The sequence below is a fragment of the Microtus ochrogaster genome, linkage group LG2 (assembly GCF_000317375.1).
Source record: "Microtus ochrogaster isolate Prairie Vole_2 linkage group LG2, MicOch1.0, whole genome shotgun sequence".
Lineage (NCBI taxonomy): Eukaryota > Metazoa > Chordata > Mammalia > Rodentia > Cricetidae > Microtus > Microtus ochrogaster.
The window spans coordinates 8,002,051-8,017,048 of record NC_022028.1 but is presented as its reverse complement, the minus strand read 5'-3'; the positions used below and the strand labels follow the sequence as shown (position 1 = coordinate 8,017,048).

Below are 14,998 nucleotides of genomic sequence, written 5' to 3'. Positions count from 1 at the left end.
CTTGAAAAACCAAATAAATAAATAAATAAATAAATAAATAAATAAATAAATAAATAAATAAATAAATAACCATAACAAAATGACATTGCTTAAAAATGAGATTTTTTTAAAAGCATTTCAAAGGGAGATGTAGACTTATTAAGACTGTATATTTAATTATCAATAATTGTAGATATTTGGTGTCTTAGTCACTGTTCTATTGTTCTATTGAAGGGACACCACAACCAACGCACCTCTTTTAAAAGAAAGCATTGAAGTGGGGGTTTGCCTATAGTTTAGGAGACTTAGTCCATTGTCATGGCTGGGAGCATAGCCCTAGAGCAGTAGCTGAGAGCTACATCCTGATCAGAGAGACTGGCTTTTAAAACCTCAAAGCTCACCCTCAGTGAGACGCCTACTCCACCAAGATCACATCTCCTCATCCTTTAATTGGATGGAAGAGTTCATAAGCACTTATATGTGAGCCTGTAAGGGTCATTCTTATTCAAACCACCACATTAGCATACATAAATTTTGGGAAAATTACATTAGATAATTTTTAAGTGTTGGGCTGTTCTATTTATTAGGTTTCATTAATTTAACATGCCAATCTTTATTTAAATATTAAAATTCTAATATTTTACAGTAAACTATAAAATAGTCTAAAATTAGGCAAAGGGTTTTCTATAAATAAGGAAACAAAAAGATGACTGCTTCATAGTCTAGTCCATTCAATACACAATCAGTTCATGTTGCTATTATTTACTTTTATTGGAAATTAATTTCTCCTGATTTGCCTTTTTAAAAAAATCCCTGGTTTAAACTAATTTCAAGTAAAACTAGAAGGTGACTCCGATACACTGCACTTTAAAAGGTTTCATATGTCATAGGAAAAACAAGTCTTGAGCCAAAACTGCAATCAAAAGTAATGCCACCACCATAACACAAAAGTATATATAATTAAGTCAAAGACTTTAATGTACAGTATTGTATTTCTTTTTTTTTTTTTTTTTTTTTTTCGAGACAGGGTTTCTCTGTAGCTTTGGAGCCTGTCCTGGAACTCCCTTTGTAGACCAGGCTGGCCTCGAACTCACAGAGATCCGCCTACCTCTGCCTCCCAAGTGCTGGGATTAAAGGCGTGTGCCACCACTGCCTGGCAATGTACAGTATTGTAAACTTCCAAGAATACGGTTTGCTCCAGAAGCAGTAGTATTTTCTAAAAAATGAGAAATGAAGTATTTCTAACAAAATTGGAATGTGAGGTAGGTCCACAAGATTAGGGATCCCGTATGTTGTATCCACTGATAGATCTGCAGAGCCCAAGAACACTGACTATCCCAAGGCAGACAATCAAGGCTATTTTTTTGAATGAAAAACAGCAGGATGATACAAGAGTATTGTAGAACAGAGACGGTCTCGGAACTATTTGTTACACTATAAGGGTAAACCTTATAGAGCATCCGGTTGCACAGCACTGCAGACACCGTCATCACAGGAAGAAAGTGGACTGACTTCTGGCTTAGACTACATCACAGACCAATAGTGAACAAACAACACAGGCTGGCTACCCAGAGTCACACTGCTTTAGTCTAAATGTTAAGACTTTAAAGGAGACTGGAGAAATAGGGGAGGGAGAGCTAACTTCAAAGAATTACTTATAAAAATAGATAAGTGCTGAAAAGTGACTCTAAGTATATCACTGTGTCTTTTAAAGAAAGTACAGGGACCAGGAAAGCAACAAAAGCTTGAAAAGAAAATGTAGTTTTGTCAGCTATATATGTCATATATATAATATATGTCACATTCTAACTGTCTAAACTTAAAACACCCCAGTAATGTTTAAATGAATGAAATTTTCAGGACACTCTACAGTAGATAATCATAGAACTTAAAGCACATAAAAAGATTATGCCTTAAAAAAAATTATGCCTTGAAATTTGTCAAGTGATATATACCATTCATCATTCTAAAATGAGTCCAATACTGTGGTACTATCTCAAATATAAACATAGAATGAAAAACTATGAAATATGAAAAACTATGAAAGAAATGCTGACAGTTTAAAGAATAAGGAAAAATAAGACCTGGTCACTAATTTATATCAGAGAAACACTAGAAAGGAATAAGGAGTTGATATTCAGAAGTTCAGGTATTAAGTACTGAACCCATAAATATCCAATTTGCCACCCTGGGACACATCAACTAACCAACTAGCCACCCTGGGTCACATCAACTAACCAACTAGCCACCCTGGAACACATCAACTAACTAACTAGCTACCCTTGGACATATCACCTAACCAACTAGCCACCCTGGGACACATCAACTAACCAACTAGCCACCTTGGGACACATCAACTAACCAACTAGCTACCGTGGGTCAAATCAACTAACCAACAAACCACCCTGGGTCAAATCAACTAACCAACAAACCACCCTGGGTCAAATTAGCCCTTTTCTACTTCTTCATGAATCAATAAAAGACTGGCCTAATACATTTCTAAGACTCAGATTTCTCTTCAGTCAAAATAACTGACATTATTAAGATAGATTCCATTATTTCTGAATACCCGATTAGCGGTCCACAAAGCAAAAACAAACAAATAAAAGTGCTAAAATTAAGTTCTATTCCTATAATCCAACAAAGACTAATTTAAAAGGCACAGACATTTACATCAATTCTACTGAACAACTATGATACATGTAAATGATTTGCATGCATCATCTGACTTATCCACCTTAGAGATGAACACTGTTACTGCATCTTGTAACAATGCAGAAATACTTAAATAGGATCTTATCCTATTGGCCAAACTGTACTACCTCCTCCATCTACCATCTATAGGTAGTTATAAATATAGAATTGTCAAGGAAGCAGGGAAGAGGTATTAAAGTAAATCAAAACCCTAAACAGAGAAAGCTACACTTAAGAATATTTTCATGCATGTAGACAAAAAAAAAATCAATGTAGTAAGAGGACAAAAAAAAATGAATACATGCTATAAGGATTATCCAGGCTCCTATTCCCTACCCCTTCAATTTGGAAAACTTTTAAGATTTCAACGGCTGCCCTCCCCTGAAGGCTATCCTCCCAAATACTATGTCAGTACGATCACAGCTTCGCACTTACCAGCACCTACAAAATGCCAGATAGAGCACATCAGGAAAAGCATTTAAAGCCCCAGGATCAGGGACTAGATTCAGACAAATACAGCACTGTAAAAAACTAAAATGAGGTCATTTATAAGAAACAAAACAAGGTGTCAAATGCACAGAAAGGTGATGGGATATCACAGGAAGTCAGAGTAGACTGGAGAACAGGTCAGATGCTAACCCTCTAAGCTCTCGTAAGTACTGCTTATGTTCTACATAATTGTACTGATGCACTGAAGGCTCCAATCCTTTCCCATACTTTGTATCCATGCTGATCAACTCCAATGAATTTTATACCTCACCTATAGGCTAGAACCTCCAGCATGTCAAATTAATAACTTGCTATACCATCTGCCCTTCAGAATCCTAAGTCCACCCAACTGCCTTGACTTCCCGGGCCTATGCAGAGCAGCAGAGCACTGATATAGGAAAAGCGGGCCACCTGCCTCCGCTGATACCTGACAGCTCATGCCACAGTGAACACTTCCAACCAGTTTTCTCTGCCCACCTCCTTCACTAACTGTTCTCAAACGCCCCTACCAGTCACTGCCAGAGGCCTTGCTGTGCCTTCCAAGTGGCATGGCAGCGAAGCACTGCTGATGTCTAGAACAACAACAAATCAGAAAATACCAAAGAGTGAAAAAAATTAAAACTACGCAAGCAGATAAATTATAGAAAAAACTAGCACAGTTTACCATAGGAACAGACCACATGTGACCCCACAGAACTCTAGTGAATCTCACCGCAGTCTATCTGCATGTACTCACTACGCATCCACACTCCTGATAATATTGTAGAAATACCTTCTTTGAAGTAGTCAGAGGGAGACCCACTCTATCATCTTGTCTCATGTTCACAAATGAATACATTAAATCTATTCAGCCTGTCTGGACTCTACTGAGTGGACACTGACGTATATTACTCTACTAGTCAGAATGCAATCTTAGAAACCCATTTTTAAAAATTGAACTGACCATTTAAAACTGACCAATTCTGTCATTCAAAAATAAGAAAATCACTACCATGATTTAAAATTAAGGTGATAAATTGGCTGGATTTTTGCATACTGCAGTCACAGCACAATCGTACACTCAACAAGAAAAGCAAATATTAAGGAAAACCGAGAAGGTTTTGGTCTCTAATCATGCACTAGCCAAGCGGCCCACTCATTAGTCTGGTTGTTTTTACTGTTTCTATCAGGGGTTGTTTCAAATAAACTTTCCAAATGTAAAATTACTTCATTAATCAACTTTAAAAGTAAAATGGATTGAAAAGACCCATGTCTGAAATCTGAGAATACAGTAAAAGGCATAAAAAGAAACAAAAAATGAAAGTTCTTAAAATTTGCACTTAGAATTTGTTTTGGAGCTTGTTGAAATGATTCCTAAAAATTCATCTGGAAGCATAAAAATAAGAAGGGGCCAAAAATATTTTAAAAAGAAAACTTATGTGGACGGACTTGAACTATAACAGCAAATATTAAAACACATTAAGAAGCTATAATAACTACAATAATGCAGGGCTGGCAAAGGAAGAGAAAAGCCAATGGAACAAAGCAGAGAGGCAAAGAGAATCATTTATTATCTGATAAAGGTAGAGTTTCAGTTGTGAAGGAAGGAAGGTTTATGTAATTTGTGGTGGTAGACCCCCTCCCTGACAATATAGAACAACAAAATGGATTAATATTAAACTGTGGAAACCAAAACCTGAAATATAGGAAAGTGCACGAAATTAAGAGGACTTCAGATCAAAAGCGGAAGCAACAAGGCAGCGTACAACTGACTAAGCTACATTTAAAAAGAAGAAAAAAAGGAAAACTCACACACTAAACAACCTTAAGGGTGCTGCCAAGTGCTGGGAGAAGGGAATGCCAAGGGAGATCCTCAAAGGAGGAAGCTTTTTAAGACACTGAAAGTTCTTAATAAACTACAGAAAACCAAGACGTTGGTTAAAAAGACAAAAAAACAAAAAAAAAAAACTGTCTGAGAATCAGAACATAAAAACACACACAGAAAATGTAAGTGACCAACTATGCTGAAGCTCAGTGGCCAAGCAGTTTGACAATACAAAGCCATGTTGATGGGAGGGGGGTAGGGGTGTCGTCTCTCAGAATAAGGTAAAAATGTAAATCAGTTCAGCTTCCTTAAAGGAAAATTAAAAAGTTAGTACCAAAAAGGTTATTAAAAACTTCTTCTTTGATTTTAAGGTAATAGGTGCCAATATTTTATTTCATAGTTTTAGTAACACTGGAAAACTTGATTAATAAAGCCTAAGACCACACACACTGTTCAGAATATACTGAATGGGTACAAAAGATAGTCATTACAAAAGTGAGTAGCAACTACAGATTACTAAGAACCATGAAAATAGAAAAAAGCTAAGAATAGAGGTGCTGGAGAGATGGCTTAGCAGTTAAGAGCATTGACTGCTCTTTCAGAGGACCCAGGTTAGAGTCTCAGCACCTACCTGGTGGTTCACAACCAACTATAACCCCAGTTGCAGATGATCCAGCACCCTCTCTGGCTCTCTCCAGCACCAGGCAAACAAGTGGTTCCCAGACAGACTTGCAGACAAAACCGCACACACACAAAATAGAACCACAAGGAATCAGCTCCCATACATCCACATTCCTGGTACACAACTTGCCTGTGGCAAGGGCCACAGTAGACAGCTCCTTTCCTCTGGCTGTGTGAGCCTTCTACCTCCTCTAGCTCACAGAACTCAGGAGCTGCCCTCAGGCTCTTTCTCTTCTGTTTATTAAGGCTGGCACTTTGGATTAATTAACTGAACTAAACAATTTTCATTATGATTGACAACTAGTTAGTTTTCGGTGAGACCAATCCTTGAAAAGAAAAAGACTAAGTAATGTTCCACAGTTAGACAGCCTGTAGCCAAAAGACAAACATCTTACTACTAGTTAATAGATAGGGAAGGTGGCAGCAACAGAGGACTGAAACAGCAACATCAACAGGCTTAACTATGAAGCAGCAGCAGCAAGGATTTGGAGTGAAATTCCTGCAGTATGCGGGGGATTAAGTCTGGACTTGCTCATCTGATCTGAAAGGCCGCACACGACCAAGCATTGCATGCGTAATGACTTCACTCATGTAGCATCTGAAGCCTGAAACTTTTAAAGCAATGGGATATACTGACAAATTTAAAACAATTCCCCTCATTTGGACTCCAGTTCCCTTTCTGAGGAAAAATTCATAAAGGGAAAAACTTCAGTCTCTCCATGCTGAATGTACTATTAGGAGTGGCCTCTCCCTGAGGTCTGAAATGAAGGAAAAGTGCACACTTATTCCAGAGTCACAGCCAACAATAACCTTTACATTCTGAACCCAGCTTAGGTAGATCGCTTGGGAAGATGTGTGCAAAAGTATTTAATACAAAGTACTGAATTTAGCTTTTCTTTTGCTCAACTTTCTTAAATGGTCTTAGGTCTATCAGAAATAAATATTAGGCAGAACCACCCCTAAGTTTCTGTTTTCCTTTTATAGAGCTGGTTTTATAACTCAGAGGTCAATTTCTGCAAAAAAAAAAAAAAGACAAACTAGATAGTAAATATTTTCAGCTTCACAGTCCACATGGTGCTTGCTATAAATACTAGTTTTGGCCATGAGGCCTGAAGACAGCAATGAGTGACAGATAAATGTGTGAGCATCACTGACATCCAAGGAAACTTCATTTGCTGAGACGGGTTGCATGGCTATAGTCTGCTGCCTCACGCTACACGTCACCCAGTGTTTTACCTACTAACATATATTGTTTTAATAAATCCTATGAGATTAGCTTTAGAACATTTCTTTTTTTTATGGATATTAGGAAGAAAGGTCAAATAAGACTATGAAAGGGAAATTACTGTTAAACTTGTATAAAGGATACATGGGTTCATTATATTATAATTTAAGGACTCTGAACATGTTCAAATTCACATTAAAAACTACGAGTAAATCAATTTAGTGCCACAGGAAAAAAATGAAATTTATCACCTTATCATAAAGTATATATTCAATATTTTAAATATAATTACTGTAACATAACACAAAAGTCTGCTAACAAAAAGTCCATTAAACTATAATGAAAAATTTAAACATGCATACAAATATATAGACTCTTAAAAGCATTCCACAATTTAAAATATAGGCAGGCTCACAAAATTCAGCTTCTAAATTAGTGTTTATCCCCATCTTAGCAATCACAAGTGTTGTTAATTTTCGGTTTTAGAACATATTTTAAAAGAAATAGATTATATTTACATGTAAGTTTGTTATTTTTCAAACGAAAGCATAAATTTTTATTTCTCAGTTTTAAATTCTAAGAACTCAATATTTATAGATGATCCATACAACCAAAGTTCTCAAGATCCTCAATAATTAAGACTATAAAGATAAGCTGAAAGCACAGAGTCTGCGATATTATGACATTAACGCTTTCAATGCTAATACTTTCTTTGAAGTATGTCTACTGAGAGACTATCAAATGCGATCAAACTTACCAAAACTGTGCTTTGAACTATTATTATCACACAGTACAGTCAACCCGCTCTAAAGGCTATCAATATACACATGAGGAAGTCATTTAAACTTTCCACAGAAATATTCTTTTAAACTCCCTGATCATTGCGATCATTGGGAACCACCTCTTCCCGTAGATACCGGTCTCCTGAACCACTAGGAAAGAACTCAGAGCTTACATGGTCCCCTAACTAATCTGCTTCCCCACCCAATGAAGATAAATTGTCTCATTCACTTCAAGCTGAGGATAGCTTCTGGGAAGAATTCTCAAACAAATGGGCAATTTCTCAAAGATTCAATACATGTGATTTTTTTAATGCTTTGTGTTTCTCACAATAATCTGAAACACAATGGTTCAAATATTGCCAAAATTAAAAACTACTTTGAATTAGGTTCACCGACTAAGGAGAACTAAGAAAAACTGCAACCTTCTCTGAAAATACTTTGACTATCCAAAAAAGGTGAGCTGGCGCCCAGTTTTCAGACGCAGTGCACCAGTGCAGCACTCCGAGCCGATCCTGCCTGTCTCACTGTAGGTGTTTAAATGCTGAGAGCACTTTACTTTGGTTTAAATACAAATTACATGAAGCTAAGATGTATGCATTTTATTTCCGTTTCCTTTTTCAACACTAATCAGGGTAAAACAGCAACAGTAACACATGTGAAGACACACTCACAGCATGCTCTGCAGTTCTGCAGCAAAGCTTACAGCCTTCCCTGTGTTTCTTCCACTACTCGAAGTGGCAGTAGACATCGGGCTAGCTGCTGTATTATTCATCTAAAGGAAAAGGAAAAAAAAATTAAACTTACAAACATATTTAGCTATAAAAAGTACACAAGATAGAAGCAATTCTAAACTACTTCAAAAAGTACAGAAATCTTCAAATTTCAGATAATTTCAGTTCTGTAGTAAATCCAACTGTCTTCTACTTAATGTCTTTATTCAAATGAAAAATAGTATAGCAGGAGAAAAGTGCTTAGTCAGCTCAGGTATCAAAGAATCACCTACATGACTGGTACACATTCAGTGTCTACACTATAGTAAGTACTAGAACAGAAATACTCATTAAACTACTTTGGCATCACTTGGTAGCTCTCCAGAGTGTTGCACAGCAACCAAAGTCCCATTAGCGATTCTTCAGGGAGTGTCCAGCAGCCTCTTAACACATATTCCCCCATTTCACACAGGCCAATAAAAACAAAAGTCACTTTGGGAGATGGGAAGTTGACTGTAGCAATCGTGATTGCTTTGCGAGCATGAGGGCCTGAGTTCAGATCCCGGCACCCACATAAAAGCTGGCACAGCAACACACTCCTGTACCCGAACCCTGAGGACGAGAGAGGCAAGTGGATTCTGGATGCTCTTTGACTAGCTGGTTTAGCTGAAACAGGGAGCTCTGGGTTTTGAGGAATGACTTTGAGGACTGACCTATCCTGAATTACTATAAAATGATAATAGATCTGCTGCTCTATTATCTAGCATGGCACAACATACCTAATCTTGCTGAACACTTAAGCATCTAGGATAGAATGTAGCATCTGCTTTGGATACTTTCAAATAGAATACTGTTTTGCTAATTAATTAATTAATTACTGTGAATGACTGAGAAAGACAACCTGATATCAATCTCTGGCCTCCACATACACCACACACACAAACAGGACGCACATATGTGCGCATGCACAGGGACACACATGAACACACACACTTACTTTAGGAGTACCAGGTAGAATTTAAAGATGTTCTTATAACTATAATACACAAAATGAGAAAACCACAACATAATCTAGTTCTCATTTGAACCAAAGGCTAAATTATGGCAGAAAATCAATAGATCAGAAGTGGGCATTATATTTTATAATCTTATGAGCAAATAACTGGCTCAATTTAAAATGTGATATTTTTCCTATCAAATATATCAGGCTGATATATAATGAAAACTAGCCAATTCTAACGTATGTATTTTTATTTATTGTACATGGCACTAAATTAAATAATAAACAAGAACTAGTTAAAAGAATATAAAAGTCATCAAAGTAAGTACTAATTACCATACTATAAACACAATAAATATTACTCCCTATGTTTATATCAACCTGATAATACCATCATTTTTCCCTAAGGTGGGAATTAGAAATACTTTGCAGATTCTATGGAAGAACATCCGAACTTGAAAATACATGTTAAAACAGTTAAGAGAAGTCCAGGAATAACCTAATTGTACGACAGCCTCTAGAGTTGGTGATGCACAGAAGGGCTGGTGGTTGACACCACTGCAGAAGGCAAAGCCCAGGCAGAGAAAGAACTTTTCTAGGATGGAACATCTGGCCTGAAGAGACAGCCTAAAGGGTCACAAACTACATATTCATAGGAGACAGGCTTCCAACCAGTGGAGACATGCGGCCCAATCCTGTACATCAGCTCTCAGCGGCCTATGGATGTTTTCCCATTCTGCACATCTCAAAGGCAGAGCATATTATCTCTTTGGGCTAGGAGTCACTAACTAGTTCCCCACACACAGTTCCTGGCCAATCACACAATGTCTACACAGGGTGCTCTCTCCTGAGGCCCTCTTGCTGATCGCCAGGCTCACAGTAATGGAAGAAAACATCCTTCACCTGATTTCTGTGGAAAGTGTGAGATGAAGTTAGAGTTGGGCATAAAGATCTGATTTCAACATTTGGCTTCAGACGCAGACTGTCTGGGTTCAATCCCCAGCTCTGTTACTTTGTTAAGACTTTACAGAAGTTACTTTACTTCTCTCTGCTTCCATTATCTCATCCATAAAATGTGAATAATAGCCCTGCTTTTTAAAGATTATTGTGACAATTAGATGAACTCATACAGAAAACAATTTGGAACAATCTTGATACAGTAAGTACACAATAAATGTTAGCTATTAAAAATAAAGATATTTAAAATACCCCATCTTGATCTGACAAAAGCTTTTATATCAATTTAGAGTACCTAACTTTAAAAATCTCCTATCTTTCACCCTCCCTATATCCATGACGTACAGGAAGACAAGGTCCTCTCCTGCCCCTTTCTCTATACTACAGCCCTCTACTAACTCTTCTCTCTCCTGCCCCTTTCTCTATACTACAGCCCTCTACTAACTCTTATCTCTCTCACTCTCAGGTCACTCTCCATATGGCTGTCAAACTCATTTTCATAACATGCCCTTTTAATCTGACCAAATGTGTGGAAAATGATAAAAGTCACCAAGGGGATCTAGACCAGGGGCACTCCTCAAGGACAGGGTCCATGAGGCTAAGCTAGAGAAAAAGCTACTTCACCCAAGTGTCCAAGATGAGCAGCTTTTGAAAAGGCCACACGGCACAGGGCTCTAGGGCGAACAGCACCTTAGTTATGTCATAATAAGTGTGTAGAGATACTTAAATGTGATGATGTCTGAAATACCCTGATATTCCTTTGGCCTATGCTGAAGACTAGAACTAACTAAGGCACACAACATGAATACTCTAAAAGACAAAAGCATTTCACTCAAACTGAAACTAATGCCCAAACACATTAAAAAAAAAAAACAAAAAACAAAAAAAAACCTAATGCTAAGAAAAATTATCACTTTCCTTTAAGCCTAAATTTGCTCTGTTTTTCATAATAACTTTTGAAATGATTACTATTTTTCTACAAACAAAGTAAGGACAGAAACTACCCACATTGCTTTGTTCTGTTTTGGTTCTGAGATGCCCTCATTATTCCAAGTTGGCAATGAACTTGTTATGTAGACTCGCTGCCTCCACCTCCCATGTGCTGGGATTTCAGGCATGTGCCATCAAACTCCAGTCTGAAACTTGGGTTAAAAAAAATAATAATAATTACCCCACTAATCTATGACTAGGAGAAAACAAGAACTACAGATTTCTACAACCAGACCATCAGAAAGAGAACACACAGCCTCCCTTTTTCAAGAACCACTTAGACACACCCCACACACCCAGTGTTTTTAGTGGTTCAAACACAAGGCCTGGAGAAATACTAACCTCAAGGATTGTGTATTAACCCCAACCTCCCAAATCAGGCCTGGAGTTGAACAGTTTCAGATTTGATACACACAGCACTGTGTGGGGTTTACAGCCTAAAGTAAGTGAGGCACCGCTGATGCGATCTGTCCCTTTCTTCAGTTCAAATCCAGTCACCCTGTTTTAACTTTCTAAAGAGGACAGATTTCATAGAGCGAGTTCATACGAAGGGCCAAGCCGTAGGTTTGATGCCCAGCTTTCTTTCAGTTGTCTCCCACTAGAAATGGTTCCTATCAAGTGTATTTATTGGTAAGAGGTAAAAAGTTCCAATCCAAATTTATTACAACCACAACCAGTCTTCCACAGACAAGTTACTTAATTTCTAAATCAAACAGGTGAAGAACATTTTTCTTGACATGATGAGCTGATAGCTCATTAGACTCCAAAATAATTCTTTCCTGTACCCACATTTTGTTTGATTTAGATAATTACTTCTTTAGACATTAACTTCTTTACACATCAAAGTCCTATCATTCCAATGTTTTATTTCCTTTCTTCTAGACATAAAAAAGTCTGTTAAAAGCAGAAGCACTCAAGTCAATTTTCACTAATAAATACAGTTAACATGGAACTGAAACCCTACTGTAATCTTCTCAATGGGTTAATGTCCTGCAGTTGTTTCAGCTTCCACAGGGATGCAGCTGCTTGCCATATTTTACAAAATGAATTCAGATGTGCAGATTGAGTCCCAGATCATTTCAACATGCCAGCTTAAATGTGAACCCCAGGAAAAAGTTCATTTCTGATTAATTCTGCATTAACCTGATCACTAAACCGTATTTCCATTCTGGAAAATCAAAATTTGTTTATTTCATCTAAACATACGTGTATATATGTATATATGCACACAAACTTCCTTTCATTAGAAAGTACTGCTGCCAAACACAAAAAGTCCCAACTGTAGTAAAGGGTAAAGATAGATATCACAAAATGCTGTGGATATGTTACTGGGTATCCATTGAAGAACATATTCTGTTGACAACATGACCAAAGAAGACATCCCATGAACAACATTTCTTCATAGACCTCAAAGAACTGAGACTTATTATTAGTTTCTATATCCTAGAAGTAATATCAAAATCTGAGCTATAAGTCTATCAACCAACCAGCAATTAAGAAACATAATGGGAATGGCTAGTTCTGCTTTATTACTGGCAAGGAACATTAAGTCAGATCCATGTGCTTACTCAAACGTCCACAGAGTCTCAATCTTAGTTATTTCCTAACCTAGACATCTATTATAAATAATTTTTTTATTAGAATAGTTTTATAAAACCCCAAAATCGGGAAAAATATAGGTAATTCAACATTATTACGTGCTCCATTTTGGTTTAGTGTTAAAAAAAATCAAGTTCCATCATAATCCAAATTTCTACTGATTTGAAAAATACCAAAAGATCAATCACTACAAACGCAAAAACTCAAAAAGTGTAAAAGTGTCTATAAAATATCTACAGCATGTAGAATAATAACACAAGTTTTCTAGCCATGGGCAAAACATAGACATTCTTTTCCAGAATACAACACGGGTAGCCTAGCCCAGGTCCTGCTAGAATCCGCTTTCCCATTTGAAATCCCATGAGCCAGGATTAGTTTCTTTCATTTCAGCATTCCAGCTGCCCACACTGCACCCTTTAAGTTCTGCTCACAGCAGTCACATCCTTCAGTCCGCAAACTACACACAGCCCAGCAAAGCTACGTATGCAGCCCAGCTGGTTTATAGATGGCATCATACCACAATGTCAAAAGGTCGGATGTCTATGGCTTATGACACTCTAGGGCTTCTCTAGCCCACAGGTCCAAATTCTTTTTACAAAAGAGTTCCAAAGGCCTACAAGTCACACGGTCAGATCATCACAGCAAAAACCAATTTTCTCTATTTCTGTATTTATTTCTTTCTCAATGCTATGGCAAATGCCTGATAAAAGCAACTAAAGAAAGGATTTATTTCGTCTCACAATTAGAGAGGTCACAGTCAGGCATAATGGTGATAGTAGCTAGTCACACTGACCTACTATCAGGAAGCAGACACAGATGAACACTGGGGTTCATGTGTTCTTTTTGGCTTTGAATTAAGTTTGGGACCTGATTCTATAGGCTGTGCTACCCACATTCAGTTAAAGTTCTTTGGAAACACCCTCAGAAGCATTCCCATATGTCTTCTAGATGATTCTAAGTCCAGTCCCACTGACAATGAAGATCGACCACCACAACTGGTTAACACTATCTTAGTGAGTGTGCATTATTCATTTCAAACTTCTGTCCCATACTGAATCCCACCTCCAGCATCTCCGAAACGACACAGAAACAGAAACTCATCCCTGATTGGTTTCCCCTCACTCTCCCCTAGGAGAAGTAACATGCCTTCTATTCCCCTTCTTATCATAAAGGCACTGTCAATGTCTTTTTAAAAGACTGAACAAGAGTGGTTCAGCACTTGGTTATTCATTCATAATTACTGGACACTGACTGAAAGCCAAATGGTCTTCTATGGCCTCAGGATATAATAATGACTAAACCAACAACAACAAGAAACCATTATAGGGTTAGGAGTAAACTCAGACAAAAACAATTTGTAGTGCTATAAAAAGCAAAGTAAACAAATGAATTTCAACTACAGGGTGACGATATATGATCTGAACAATGCAAGAGGCAGTGTTCAAGAACCTTCCCCTAAGACCACTGTGGGCAGAGTGCAGTGAATAGAAAATACAAGCAACAGAAAGGGAGATCTGTGTCATAAGGAGGATGCAATACTAGAAAGCCTTGAAGGACAACAGAGGTTAATTTTTACTGAAGGAAAATACTAAGCTATTGGAGAACTTTGAACACGGAATTTTTTAAGGATAGCTGCAGAATGACCCAGGAAAGCAGAAGCCACTTAAGTTGTATAGACAAGAGATGTCAGTGCCTTTGATATCTGGAACAAGTGGAAATAAGAACATATTACAAATGTCGAGTTAACTTGCAGGTGGAGTAGGCAATGTAAGAAGAGCAAAGCTGACAGAAGCTTGACCCTCAGAAATTAACAACACAACTATGCTATTATTTAATAAAAAGAGGAGGAGGCTTGGAAATAAGACCAACAGAAGCAAACAAGCAAAAGTCCACACAATTCCAGTTAAGAATGTTTGAGACAACGATCAGACACTTGGGGAGGAGCACCCACAAAGCTTTGTGAGAGATTCAGAAAGAAGGGACTGGTACAGGCTGACACAGTCAAGTCTTACAAGGTAATGCCATGGCGAGGGGAGTTTCGTTGGTTTGGTCTGGCTTGCATTGGTTTGGTACAATGCCTTGTGTTAC

The 14,998-nt window shown here is 37.6% G+C and overlaps 2 protein-coding genes across 5 annotated transcripts in view; one reads left to right on the top strand and one right to left on the bottom strand.

Annotated features, from left to right (window-relative positions):
• The window catches only part of Runx2 (runt related transcription factor 2), a 215,444-nt gene that overhangs the window by 18,841 nt on the left and 181,605 nt on the right, over positions 1 to 14,998 (top strand). The window lies entirely within an intron of this gene.
• The window catches only part of Supt3h (SPT3 homolog, SAGA and STAGA complex component), a 363,212-nt gene that overhangs the window by 342,310 nt on the left and 5,904 nt on the right, over positions 1 to 14,998 (bottom strand). For 3 of the 4 annotated variants that reach the window (XM_026785647.1, XM_026785648.1, XM_005359815.2), the window contains exon 2: positions 8,326 to 8,426. In XM_026785647.1, the coding sequence (XP_026641448.1) occupies positions 8,326 to 8,426 (101 nt within the window). Of the gene's footprint in view, positions 1 to 8,325; positions 8,429 to 14,998 lie in introns of those variants that run through there. The other variant, XM_026785649.1, reaches the window with a different exon arrangement.